At 41.8% G+C, this 15,185-nt stretch overlaps 1 protein-coding gene across 5 annotated transcripts in view; it reads left to right on the forward strand.

Annotated features, from left to right (window-relative positions):
- LOC115379801 (protein diaphanous homolog 3) overlaps positions 1-15,185 on the forward strand; it is a 292,946-nt gene that overhangs the window by 218,518 nt on the left and 59,243 nt on the right. For all 5 annotated transcript variants that reach the window (XM_030080714.1, XM_030080729.1, XM_030080736.1 and 2 more), the window contains 2 exons: positions 10,334-10,429; positions 10,669-10,731. In XM_030080714.1, the coding sequence (XP_029936574.1) occupies positions 10,334-10,429; positions 10,669-10,731 (159 nt within the window). The remainder of the gene's footprint in view (positions 1-10,333; positions 10,430-10,668; positions 10,732-15,185) is intronic.

Genomic DNA, 15,185 nt, shown 5'->3' on the forward strand with positions numbered 1-15,185 from the left:
TACATTTTTATACTATGTCCAGTTGACATTTGTTGTCAACTGGACATACAGGAAGGGGATGTGCAAAAAGGATTCTGTTTTCAACAACATTATGCACCAGTTAGTTTCTCTGGAGCTGATTCCAACCATGCACACACACACACACACACACACACACACACACGCACACATGCACACACAGGCCACAGAGATGAACTGTCAGTGCTGGATGGACAACATGTGCACGCTACTGGCGTTCTGCTGACTCCAGCAAATTGGATCCTCAACCACTTTCCTGATGCAGCGCTTAAAACTTTTTGAATTTTTATTTTAAGAGTTGGCAGTTGAAATGGCAATCAGGCAGTCACTGATGACCTATTTAGAACATTTATCAGCCCTTTATGATCAGTGGCCAATCAATGGGTACAACCTCACTCTGTACCCACTGAATAACTTGCCTATTTGCTGTTCAAAGGGTCAGTAAATTAGAACGGGGAACGCAAGAGAGAGGGTTTGATTAGTCCCACTGAACAATTTCTTCCCAAGGAAACATAGCAGTAGACCTGCATTTTACTCCGGCATGTCATTTTCTGTCCTCCTTTTTTCAGTCCTAGCCCAGTTGAACCTATTTCTTGCCTTGCGGTCCACCTCTGCTAAGCAGTGTTACTACCGGGTCAATGTCCTGATGATAAGTGCCACATCCTGTTGAGTGAAGTGGCTGGAGGCATTAGTGCTGGTCTGAATAGAGGGTAGACATCGACACATGGACAGGCTGTTTGTCTAGACAATGGAAAACGCCACTCTGGGCTGGCTCTGATTAAATAGATGGTGATTGAAGTTTCGCTACAGACAGGAGGATAACTGGATAACTACAGCCTATTCCCCGAGGTGGTGGTCCAACTCTCCCCTGAATCCATTCCTTGTGTTGTTTCTTTTGTTTTCCTGGTTTGAAGGACACCCCTCTGCTTTTGTTTACCTTCTTGTTCGTCTAACCTGTTCCTTTTTGTTTTTGTTTTTGTGTTTTCAAAGTGGAGGACAAACATGCCACACACTTCCTAGTGAAGTCCATTCTACTCAATTGCTGCTTTCTATCATTGTGAAACTTGGGACTTGGACTTGACTGAAGAGAAACAATCAAGAGGACATGAACACAAAGCAGACACTGAACTCTTAGTACTCTTTAAATAGATATCACAGAGGTCAAAACTGGTTTACCAGGGTGTCTTCATTTTTGTGAAAGTTAAAACAGAACATCTATGTGCCTCACTTCACACCTGTCATGAGAGCTTTGGTCCCAGATGGAGCAGAATAGAAAGAGGCAGGAAAATTGTGCCCATCAAAGCACCAATCAGTAGCTCCACTGTCAAAGCTGGAATACCAATCTTCATTGTCCCGATCCTCTCCTTCTTTTTTGTTGTATCTCCACATCCTCCTCGGCACAACCTGCCACAAGCTGAATAACTGTCTCAAACCCATTTTCACAGCTACTAGTTTGACTAATATTATTGGCTTCACCATGTCTTCCTCCTCCATTACTACCCATGCAAACTGACGTGTCTATGATCTCTCTGTAAGTTTGTGGGCATGTGGGTGTGAGTATATAAATATGTGTCATGATTCTCAGTGTTGGGCTGTCTGAAAGTATCTTTTGTCTCCGTTCTATAAAGCAGTTTTCTGTCTATGCCTGTCTGAGGTGCCCTTGATTGATGTGTAAAATTGGACTGTTTGTGCTCCCATATAATCCTGAGTTGGGAGATCTGAGCGGGTTTTGTTTTTTTCTCGCCTCCTGAGGCTCAGAGAGTGTTTTATGTTCTTGTGGGTTGGAGTCAAACAGAGTACTACACACTAAGGCACACACTGCAGGTTGCGACAGATTGATCTGCTCCTTTTTGCTTGTTTTCTGTGCGTATGTCTGTATTTTTGTGTGTATGTGCATGCCTTGCTGGGAAGTGTAAAGCTTGCTGCCTGTGATGAATTGCCACAGCAGTGGAGACATATTTGGACATCGAAGAGTGCTGGTTTTCCACAGAAATTCTTGCTGCCATTCTGCACTGTGTAATGATGAAGAACTAGGCCTGTATCAGCCAGAAGAGGAGTGAATCTCTTGCAAATGAAAAGCCCACCACATGCACATACAGCAGCAGGCAGGCAGTGAAGTAGGCCACGATTTAGCCACTGTGTGTGTCTGTTAGAGTGCATGTTGCAGTGGTTGCTTGGCTTCGGGTTCTGGTACAACAGCAGCCCACCACTCTGGGGACCCTGTGCCCTGAATACTGGAGCCTACAAGTGAAGGAGTGTTTGCTGTAGAGGCGATCATGCAGTGTGGAGACGACTGACAGTGCTTGTAGAGGAGGAGAGACCAGAAGCCATCATGGCTGGCTACAGGAAAGAAGAAGAGATCCACTATTTGGATAGCACAGGGGAAGGCAACCATGTGCCATAGTGAGCTAAGTCCACAGGTTTCATTCCAACCAAAACCTACACCAGGTGATCTCACTGATTGCCTCACTTTCAAACAGAGAGGAGAAACTAAACAGTGAAATCACCAGGTGGAGTTTTTGGTTGGAATGAAAACCTGCAGACTCTCGGCATACTATGGCACATGGTTTGCTTACCCCTGGGTTAGCACACTGGCATGTCCAGACTGTTTTGACTGGGGTGGTCCAAATGGGGCGCAGACTTAGCTAAGACTGACGTAGTTCACTGAGTTTGATTACATCATTCTGGAATAACTTAAGTGCACACTCTTCACTTCAAAATACCTTTAAGTGAAAAATTCTGGAGAATCAGATCTTGAATTGTGTGTCCTGTCAGTCACAAGCATTGTACCACTGGCTTTGTTCATTTATGAATTATTCCAGATGGAATACTGGAAATACAAGTAAAATATATTTTCACATGCAAAATAAATTTCTAATGCATACCATAGAGTTCAGGTAGAGCAAGAGCTGCTGCAGCATTCAGTTCTGACATCTGGGCTTCTCTGCCATCATTATTACCCCTACATCCAGCAGTTACCTCTTGATGGCTCTCAGTGTCAGAGTGTTTCTGACATGACACACCTGAAGAAATACCGGGATTATCACTTATATCAATTAATTAGTTTATTTACATATTTAGCATTTTTCACAGTTTGTATGGGTACAGTGTGCTTGAATGACAGAAAACTGGAGCCTATATGAGAAGTTACCCCGTAGCATAGTAGCAATAGTAGACCCATAACATTGACAATTTTACAGAAGGAAAATACATATTCTGAGTGAGTCTTACTCACATGAGATGAGGCTACTGATTCATCCCCATTATCCTTGTCTGAGTCTGAGAAATGTATATGAGAAGATGATGACAAAATGACCCTTTTAACATTATCAGTTGTCTTAAGTAGATCTCTAGAAATCTCTATTGTATGTAGCCTAGTTTTAACAAACAATAACATGTTGAATCTGAGTTAACAGTAAAGTTGTGCAATCAATCTTTAAATTGTATACATAAAATGTCAAATAAAAAATAAATAAAATAAATTACAAATGTATGATTTAAAAGCTGAAAAATTAAAAATAACACGGTAAAACAAGACATTAGTGGAGAAGCTCAGCAGTCCCAATTCAGCTTACTAATAGCTAATCATAGATTTGAATTTTGGGGTGGCACCTCTTCTGGCCAGTCAAATTTCAGGGGTGACCCATGCTACCTCTGGCCACCGCTTGAACCCACCAGTGGGTTAGCAGACCCCATGGTTTGGTATGGAAGCAGCAGTCATGGGTAGTAGATCTCACTATGGAGGGGATGCAGATTGAGGAGAGCTTGGGGGCGCCTGACAGAGGAGGTGAACTTGATAACAGAGCTGGGAAGCAGCCAAGCACAGAGATTTATTCCCACAGGAGGACAGAGGGTGACTGTGTCAGGGACAGCCAACCCAGTCATCATTAATTTCTGTTAATGTAGACCAGCACTATCAGGCTCAGGTAAATGCTTCCACACAGAAGCAATGCACATTGCACAGACACACGCCACACATACACTACTGTACATGTTATTCAAATGAGGGGCATTTGAATTCACTTCATTTGCAATGTGTGTGTTTGCTTTCAGGAAAATTGCTATTGCATTGGGATATGATAGATAACTTCAGGCTGTAGTAAATATATAAAGCAATCGCCCGCAGCAAGACAAAGGAAACTGACATTTTGATTTACACTAACCATGTCTTTGTACGTTGTTTCTTGCATTTCAATAAGAATATGAATTCATTGTTCTGAGGCTTATAGAGAAACATGAATGGGTTCAGAGAATACTATCTATCAGACTTGTCATGCATTCTTCATCTCTGATTGACAGTTGACATTTGCCAGACCTGATAGGTTGAATAATGGAAATAGACGTTTTCTTTCAGTGCAGATGACGAAGTCATGGAGGGCAAGGCATAATGGAAATAGAAGTAGCTGGTCACTACGAACAAATATTCAGACATTAGCTCTAAATTCAGCAATTTTGGTTATAGCCAAGCATACTCCAGTCAAGCACACAGGATCAAGGTACTTTAGCATCTTTTTCAAACTCAGCCTCCGTCTCACTTGTTACAAGGCCTGATGTGTTTTAACATTATAATTGTGACAGAATATCAAATGCATTAACACTCAGATTTGCCAATTTCACAAGCCTCTGTATTTCAAATGCACCGCCAGTGGTCACTGTTGTTGTGATTGTGTTGTCATCACAATTCGATCTATATGTTTTATAATCAAGTTAATGTCCACGTCTGGATACTGTCCTTGCTGTTCTCTTATTTACTGTATGGTAAGCCTTTGTTTCACTGGGATTTGCAGGAAGACAAGAGTGAACTTAGGAAAAACACAAAATCTTAATCAGAGCAATGTATTCCTACCCTTCACTAAATCAGTGGTGGAACCTGGCAGTCACACCAGGGCTGATGATACAGCTTGTTCACGATTGGTGCCATTGAATGCAGTGAGGAGAATGAAGTAGCAAGTTGCAGATGGGGGCTAGACTTCCAGTTTGGGTTATCTCATCTTTTACACACATTTTTATCCTGCTAGATGTTCCTCTCACATTTTCTTGCCCATCATCCCTGTGACCCTTCATCCGCAATTTTTGTCTTTTCCACATTATATGTATTTAGGTTATTTAAAGTCATTACTGGCCCAATATTGGTAAGTTTTCTGGCAATTTAGCTGCAGTGGTAAGTTCCTCATTTTGCTCAAAAACTTTAGGCTATTTCACTGTATATCACTAATTTGGTGTTGCTGGTGTCCTAGCAATGGAACTAGCAGTTACTACCCAGTCTCTATGGAATGTATGGAAAGTCATTGTGGTTATTTCCGTCTTTGGAAGTACCCGATAAATTGTAGTGATTTGTTTTGATTAGATTATATTAAATTAGATTAGATTAGACTAGATTAGATTAATTTTGTTTTTTGTAACAAATTGGACCAACACACCCACGATCCACTAAGGATCAACCTGCAGTCCACTTTTTGACTGTGACTATAATTATTTATTAGCCTATTTATTATTAAAATAATAAATTAAAATTAGCCTGTATGTAAATGTGAAAATGAAATAGTAACAATAGATACTATTGTACTATAGACAGATATATTTAGTTAGTTACATTGTTCATGTTTTACTCTGCTGCAGTAGCAGTTTAAATTTTACAGAATGCAGTCTATGAGAAAAGAAAGTACAAAAAGTCAACTTTAATTTTTTAGGGTATTTTCATCCATTGATTTGTTTTACTACAGGGTGTTTCCCAGTTTAGGAATACCCATTTTAAGGAGTATCTTTGAATGTATTTAGACAAATAAAGACCTGAGAACAGTTGATTGAGATTAGATTGATACTACACTCCATTTTAGTTTTTGTCAGTCTTCCATACAGTTTAGACCAGTATGCAGCAACTACATTTTTACAGTGTTAAAACAAAGTGCACAGAGATTGATTTTTTTTTCTGGAAGAATATTTCAGGAAATGAGTTAAATTGATGTTCATGTGTTTCAAACTCATACAAGTCATTTTATTTTATGATTTTTGATGACTTTTAGTTATTTTATTTTATTTTTGTTTTGTTTTATTTTGTTTGTAAAATCTTTACTTTTCAAAGAAATTTTAGCACTCTGAAATTTGCTTTTAGTTAACATGAAATACACAATCCTTTACATGACAAACTGGAGAGCACCTAGTAGAGTGCATACCTATCCCTATTTTGGCAAATCAGTGTGCAAAATTCATTAGGTCCTCTTTGCCACAAGACCAAACTTTCCATGTTGTATGATGTTGCTTGAATGCATCAGAGATTTGCATGCATTTTATATCAAGCCACACCTACTGATACACTCCCCTTAGGCCAGTTGCCAATGACTAGCCTTTCCACCAAAATTCATGCACGTCTTGAGATATCCCCTTAATTAACATACAAACAAACAAATGGAATGGGTCGAAAATACAACCCCTGTCCATTTCAGTTAGTGTGCTTTAATTAGGACAGATGGGCATTAAGCAAGAGAAGGCTTGCAGTGCTATGGTTGCTTTTATCAGCACGTGTGGATAGTTCCAGTGTGCTGCTAGTGGACATCTAATTTTACGAGAGTTCAGTGGCAAACAGCTTAATGTTCTTGCATGATGTATGGGAAAAAAATCTCTGGTCCGCACACATATATTGTGTATTAGTTAAACTCATTTAATTAATGTACAGTACAGGCCAAAAGTTTGGACACACCTTCTCATTCAATGCGTTTTCTTTATTTTCATGACTATTTACATTGTAGATTCTCACTGAAGGAATCAAAACTATGAATGAACACGTGGAGTTATGTACTTAACAAAAAAAGGTGAAATAACTGAAAACATGTTTTATATTCTAGTTTCTTCAAAATAGCCACCCTTTGCTCTGATTACTGCTTTGCACACTCTTGGCATTCTCTCGATGAGCTTCATGAGGTACTCACCTGAAATGGTTTTCACTTCACAGGTGTGCCTTATCAGGGTTAATTAGTGGAATTTCTTGCTTTATCAATGGGGTTGGGACCATCAGTTGTGTTGTGCAGAAGTCAGGTTACTACACAGCCGACAGCCCTATTGGACAACTGTTAAAATTCATATTATGGCAAGAAGCAATCAGCTAACTTAAGAAAAACGAGTGGCCATCATTACTTTAAGAAATGAAGGTCAGTCAGTCCGGAAAATTGCAAAAACTTTAAATGTGTCCCCAAGTGGAGTCGCAAAAACCATCAAGCGCTACAACGAAACTGGCACACATGAGGACCGACCCAGGAAAGGAAGACCAAGAGTCACCTCTGCTTCTGAGGACAAGTTCATCCGAGTCACCAGCCTCAGAAATCGCAAGTTAACAGCAGCTCAGATCAGAGACCAGATAAATGCCACACAGAGTTCTAGCAGCAGACCCATCTCTAGAACAACTGTTAAGAGGAGACTGCGCCAATCAGGCCTTCATGGTCAAATAGCTGCTAGGAAACCACTGCTAAGGAGAGGCAACAAGCAGAAGAGATTTGTTTGGGCCAAGAAACACAAGGAATGGACATTAGACCAGTGGAAATCTGTGCTTTGGTCTGATGAGTCCAAATTTGAGATCTTTGGTTCCAACCGCTGTGTCTTTGTGAGACGCAGAAAAGGTGAACGGATGGATTCCACATGCCTGGTTCCCACTGTGAATCATGAAGGAGGAGGTGTGATGGTGTGGGGGTGTTTTGCTGGTGACACTGTTGGGGATTTATTCAAAATTGAAGGCACACTGAACCAGCATGGCTACCACAGCATCCTGCAGCGACATGCCATCCCATCCGGTTTGCGTTTAGTTGGACCATCATTTATTTTTCAACAGGACAGTGACCCCAAACACACCTCCAGGCTGTGTAAGGGCTATTTGACCAAGAAGGAGAGTGATGGAGTGCTGCGGCAGATGACCTGGCCTCCACAGTGACTGGACCTGAACCCAATCCAGATGGTTTGGGGTGAGCTGGACCGTGAAGGCAAAGGGGCCAACAAGTGCTAAACACCTCTGGGAACTCCTTCAAGACTGTTGGAAAACCATTTCAGGTGACTACCTCTTGAAGCTCATCGAGAGAATGCCAAGAGTGTGCAAAGCAGTAATCAGAGCAAAGGGTGGCTATTTTGAAGAAACTAGAATATAAAACATGTTTTCAGTTATTTCACCTTTTTTTAAGTACATAACTCCACATGTGTTCATTCATAGTTTTGATTCCTTCAGTTAGAATCTACAATGTAAATAGTCATGAAAATAAAGAAAATGCATTGAATGAGAAGGTGTGTCCAAACTTTTGGCCTGTACTGTATTTGTCAACAAATATTTTGCTACCTAGGGCTTCATCGGTGTCACACATGGTTATACTCACCTATACACTCTGAATCATCATGATATTTATGAGGAGTGCTAAACTATCATCTCCACAACATCTAACCTATCACATAATCATGCATTATGGCAGGTAAAAGTTATGTTTACATATTTACTCAGAAAATTCAGTTAATTTCTACTGTAAATATGTCACTTTTAATTTTACACATAACACTATACATCAAAAAAATACATAGATCCATTCAGAACCATCCAACACAGCTCTCTAAAAAACATGACAGTTCAAAATCCTCTATCTTTCCTCTTAGAAATAAGAGTCTTGAATGACTCCCATTGTAGGATTTTTGTATCAATGCTGCCTTGGGCTGGGTACCAAAAGTCCATGCTGTTGTGGCTTCGACTGAGTTAAGTTGATACCTCCAAACACAAAAAAATGGTGCCAACTTTTGGTGCACTTTTAAGATTCTGGTGCAGCCAGTCTATAACCATGTGGAGGCTTTCCAAACACCTGCACAGCACTGAGTGACTGGGTGCAGATGACTGACGTCAGTCTAAACTGCTCAAATGGCTAATTTTGTCTAACCTAGCTGGATTAGTCGTGCCCCATAGTACTATGCAAGGTTCACCTTGTCTGACATCAGCATAGGCTAATTACATAATATCCAGGCAAAACTGCTCATGGCACTCAGGTGGCACAGCAGTGAGGTCACCTGCCCACCACTGCAGTGTTGCCTCCAGCTTTTGCCGGATGTCCCTACAAACACAATTGGCTGTGTTTGCAGGTGAAATCTACTGAGGGAACATGCCCTTGTTGCTACAGTAGAAAGTCCTACTGGTTGGTCAGGACCCCTGTTGAGTTGGAGCGTGAAACAAAGCAGTTGGCGACCCTATATGTATCGGAGGCAACCTGTAGGAGTCACCCTCCCAAGACTACAGATCGTGACAGAAGCTACAAGGGACAGAACACACAAATTGGGTACAACTAAACTGGGAGAAAAAAGAAGTAAATGCTAGGGGTGGGAATAGCATCTTTTAGTGTTACTTTGCTCACCAGGATGATGTGGGTGGGTCCTGTCTATCTCTGCTATACACGCACACACACACACACATACACACATACACACACCTCCATATGCTATGTTTTCTTGCAAACTAGCCCATACAATGAAGTCCATTGCCTCATATCAGGGCACCAGTACTGAAAAATTACAAATGATACCCAGCACATTTGGCTTACATTTGGCCACACACTTGTACATAACAATCACGGCATAAACATTTGTTGGAAGGTTTATGCTGTGTGTGACCCTGAACGTTTCCATATACCTGCCATGCCCCCCCTCCCCTCCCCCTCACACACACACACACACACACACATTTGTTGGAGGCTGTTTTCACTGCGAATCACTTGCCAGGTCCATCATTTTGCCTGAGGTGTGAAGGCCAGGTTCCCCAGCTGCGCCAGCGCAAGGCATGATTTAAATGTCAAATGTCAATGAAGAGCTGTTTTTCTTTTTTCTCCATCTATGCATTCTTGTGTCTGTTTGGCTTTAAAAGTTAACCTTGGTATGCTGTGTCATATGCTGTGTTGTATGTCAGCAGTAAATATTGTAAAATACCATATTTGCCAGATGTAGGCGTTCCCTTTGTGTTTCTGTGTGTGTATGCATACCATCAACTGCTGTGTATTTAATGCATATTAAATTTTGTAATTAAGGTTCATACTTCCCCCCTATCTGTTTATTAGTTAACCACAACCTTAAGTCATACAGTGGATACTTCCTATAGGATGACAGGGGCATGCGTGTGATATATGAGTGTGTTAAGTTGTAATACAGTGGATGAGCCATTATAAGCTCTGAACTGTTGCAATTGTGATTGTAACCTTAGCAGCTGATACAAATTCCACCTTATCTGATGTTTTTTTTTCTTTCTCTTTCTTGTATTCTTTGTCCTCTAACACACCCTCATCCCTCCCTTTCTCTCTCACTCTTTTTCCAGAGAATGATGAGACAGGAGTGATGGATAGTTTGCTGGAAGCCCTACAGTCAGGAGCTGCATTCAGAGACCGTAGGAAGAGAGTGCCAAGACCCAGAGGTGAGTCTCATATCCTTTACCAACACTTACACACATACACACACATCTAACACCCCAATTTACTGGACAAGCTTTGGAAATGTAAACAGACAAAAGGATGCCATCATTTACTATTAGTAAAGTACACTTAACACACCCACCATAATGATTCGTTCCCAGTCTTCTTCCAGCTGGTGAATATGACATTTTGATCCCTCTTAGTGTGTGTTGGCATTGTGTGTCCACTACTCTCCCTACAGAAAACCAGCCAAAGATTATCAGCCCCAGCTCCTACCGCCAAGTTCTCAGGCCTGTTAACTATGGTAAACCAAAAATAAAACCCAGCAGCATGCTGAGCTCTGTCTTTTTATTTGTCACTGGAAATCAGGCTTAACCCTGCCACCTCTTGCATGTCATGCAAATTTGCTTTGACAGTTCATATGTCCTGCTTTTTTGTGTGTCAAGTGACCTTTATGACTGGCCCTTTGCCTTTTTGTGACCTTGTGTGTGCCCTTTGAAAGTGTGAAAGGCCAATGCTTAAACAGTTTTAGGTTTAGCATCAGTGTATCTGTGTGTCTGTGTGTGTGTGTGTGTCTGTGTGTCTGTGTGTGTGCGTGTGTGTGTGCAATTGCATGCGTGCGCATCAGTACACGAGTCTGTATGACTTCCTGGGAGCAAGGGGCGGATTGGATACTAATTACACTGAATTGAATTGTCTTGCATTATTCATAGTTGTGAACAGATATTTTGCTTTTATTTGTTGCTAAGATAAACAGCAGCTTTCTCCTTGTCAGAGGTTTTCTACAATCATTATTGAGGCACTTAAAAAATTACGCTGTAACCCTATTACCTCTTATTACTTGTAATTGGAATCCCTGTGGGCTGGGTACAGGCACACATGAATAAAATTACTCACGCTCAATCCACCCACATCATTGATGGCAATGATAAAGGACCTTGGTCTGTTGTTCTGCTACGACTTATCTGAAATTAGATTGGAAGGGGACGAGGGGGAGGGAGATACACAGGGTGGGAGGAAAGAGACAGATAGAGGTGGCTGGAACATAAGAAATGGAGAGAAATGGTGTGAGGAAGAAATGCAGGGACGATTGGATGGGAGGGCGAACCTAGGCAATGATGAGACAGAAAAAGGATTGTGGGGGTAGTAGTGATACTTGAATATTTTGTGTGATTGAGAGCGAGATAGAAAGAGAGAATCAGAAAGCCAGGGGTATGTTAAGAGAGGCCATGTGAATGACCATTTTTGTGTGGGTGTATGCGCGTGCGAGTGTCCCTGACCTGTTGTGATTCATCATAGGCTTGTACTGCCATTGTGCCACCTCATTCTCAGCCACGCTCACATGTCCCTTAGCAAAAGGAAATGAAGGGCACAGCGCATTAGGGAACTGCTGCTGTGTGTCCCTGTAGTAGAAAGACCCCGTGGTGTGACGGGTTGGAAGGTCCTGGAAGGTTGCTGGCCCAGCCGCCCCCTGCCGGCAGCCTCAGACATGGCCCCTTTGACTAATAAAGCTCAAAGCTTTAGCCTATCACTGAAGGCCTCATCCTCACTGCCAGCCTCCCAGAGCAAACACAGCTAATTACTTTCCTCTGCCCAGCCCCAGCACCAGCTCAGCCCTCTCAGTACCCATTTATCTTCATTTCCCTCTCTCTGCCATCTGTCTCTTAAGTAACACTCCTCCTCATCTCCCTGCTATCCCATAACCCCACACTTCTCCTATCCTCTCCTGGCCTGACAACGGCCCTCCACAAACATAATTACCTGTTATTGGTATGGAGTCTCTCCCTCCTCCTGCCTCACCCCACTTTGTCCGCTTTTCTTTTCCCTCCCTCTCTCCTATGGCGATCCAGGCTTTAATTGCCCTGGGTTCAGTAGCTAGAGTGAGTGGAATCCACAGGATGCTCTCTGTTGCATCGGGAGGTGATGAAGTTAAGTCAGCAGCATGAGCGCTCAAACAGCTGCTTTTACTGACACCATCCCACTACTAACACCTCCTTTTCCCACAGCTTTAAATACCCTTTAATAATTGATCTCAGGGGTGTTGCTACACTCCAGTGGAGCAGCAAAGAGAATTAAAACAGAAACATCTGTGCCAGGAGATACCGTAATTAGCGACTTGGGGAGAGATCTGAATGGTCAATCTGTACATGTGCAGCACTGGCAAACATTAGCACCAAGGGAGACTCAAGCGCATCAGAGCCTGTTGTCTGCAGAGACAAATCAGATGGCCCGACAGATTGAGCTCCCGTGCTAGTACGCTTTATATGATGATGTCACCTATGCATGGTGGCATTGCTCATATTGGTCATACTAGGGACTTAATTGTATAGACAGTAAAGGTGAACACTTAATCCAAAAAAGATCAAAATCCCAGTATGGCCAAATTTAATATCCAAATTACAGGAGCTGCAAGTACTGTAGTGCTGCAGAGAGATGCCTTATCATCATATTGTATATTAATCATAGTCTCCAGACATTAAAAAATGTTTTGTTTTGTTTTTTGTTTGTTTGTTTTTGTTTTTGTTTTTGTTTTTGTTTTTGTTTTTGTTGTTTTGTTTTTTGGGGTAGGCCCTGACAAAAAATATCATAATTTTAATATTTTTTAGTGATTATGAAAATGATGATGCAAAAATGACCACCCCTAATAAACCACCACACCTACTCATACACCTTTTTGGTGTATGTTAAATGTTAGTTCTGTCTCAAAAACAAACTGTCAAAATAGTGTATGAACATCAGTCTGTATGTGTTGTTTTGTATTAGTATGTAGTATGCCTTTGGGACACAGCTGTTGTGTTGAATGCTTACATACTTCCAGTCCTGTCACAGTCGACTTGAGTGCTGCACACTCACATTCTCCCTCCTTCCTTACCTCCTGATATCCCCCTTTTTCTCAACAGTCTCAACTAGAGTACTGGCCTGAGGTTCCTCCCATTTTTCACAGCTTGCTCTGTCTCTCATCTCCTCTCCTCCCCTATCCCAAACTTGGCTCAGCTCACTTCAACATGAGCCAGCAGTTAAGGTTTTTAGCTGGGTCTGCAGTCTCCCTTAGCACATACACACAAAAGCACACAGGCACACACACACAGACTCCAGGGGATGAAGGTAAGCAGGCTTTGTGGTGGCTGCGGCCTGGGTTAGGATAAGGCTCTGGGGCCCTGGGTCTCCTCAACACTCTAAATTGGATTGGGGTCCACAGAATGATGGATCGATGGTGGTTAGCCACACAGGTGTAAGAGTCTTATTGAATCTATAAAGCAGCCATAGCTTTTTAACTGTGTCCTTCTAGAAACATCTCTCCAGGCACTGTCTGGTCATTTCAGCCTTTTTTTTACAAGCCCTCCTTGCAGCTCGAGGCTCCCTGGCTGGCATGTGCGCATGTTTGTGTGTGTGTGTGTGTGTGTGTGTGTGTGTTGGAGGGTTGACATAACAGTACATGACATTTTTTATGTGCATATCCATGTGTGTGTGAGAGACAAAGCACTTCTGTGTGTATCTGTGTGTGTGTTGCCTTACTGCATGATGGTGCCCCTGTCATGGCATGATCCATCACAGAGAGAGAGGGGGGCGTCGGGGGGAAAAAAACACACTCTATGAAGAAGTAAATGTCTCTGTCTTTAGGAGTGATTACTTCTGATGTCTTTAGTGACACCCGACCTAACAATTATCATGTGTGATATAACTCTGAAGTAGAGCTTGAAATTGATGTAAAGGTCACTTCAAAAAGCCAGTGAGCCCTTCACCAAGTGGAAATTGGAGAGTTCTTTTTCTTTACTTCCACTTGAAAGCACCAGGTTTTCACCCAACATGTCAGTCTGTGGTCTTTGAAGAAATTGTGTGCCATGTATTTGTCAAGTTGACTCTGTGACCCTTTTTGCTGACTTGGTTATGTTTCTGTATATAATGTTGAGTTTGTGCTTTGTACAGGCAGCGATTCAGAACAAACTTTAAATGGCTTCAGTATAGGTGCAAATGGTGGTAGGAGATGACTAATAGGCTTAATTTGAGACTCAACCCACGGTGTCTCTCAGAGGTTGTACTGCAGAACAGCATTAAGACCGAAAGGGAGAGAGAGTGAAGTTGAAATGAAAGTCATAGAAAAGTAGAATGAAAAAGGAAGTTTATTTCCTCAAGTCTCTATGTGTTCTCTGTTCTCACATGTTTCACTGTTTGGGAGAAATTTGTTTAAAAGCATTGAGTCGGCTATCGTAGCTTTGTGAGGTAGGGATACTGTGGTGAAATCTGCTGTTAGATGCGTGCCCGTAGACTGTGATTGGTCAATTCCTCTACAGGCTACTATATCCCACAGACTTTGTGTGTGCTTTCTCATTCCTCAGTCATATTTTTGCCTCTTCATATCTGTGTCAGTAATGAGGGAAAGCTCCCCATCATGCTGAAGTTTGTCAAGAAATATACACTGTTTCATCCAGTCTACCCTTTTCTTTTTGGCTTTGTTTTGTCTCTATTTTTTCCTGTCCTTCCTTGCCTTGCTGCTTTCAACCAGACATGACATAAGCAGAAAAAGAAGGGGTTATTAAATCATTCCAGCGAGCCCAAGACAGAAAGAGGAGCACAGACACTCTCTTGCTCAGATCCATTTGAATTGATGTTACATGTCATTGTTTCAAAAGTATGACTGTCAAAGTTGCTGATTTATTGGCATTTGGCCACAATATATCATCCACACATAACATACAGCACATGCACTTCTCATTAAAGTGACAGATTATTTCAAAAGAGCCTCTGTTCCTGAACACA

Source organism: Myripristis murdjan, chromosome 3, assembly GCF_902150065.1.
Source record: "Myripristis murdjan chromosome 3, fMyrMur1.1, whole genome shotgun sequence".
NCBI lineage: Eukaryota > Metazoa > Chordata > Actinopteri > Holocentriformes > Holocentridae > Myripristis > Myripristis murdjan.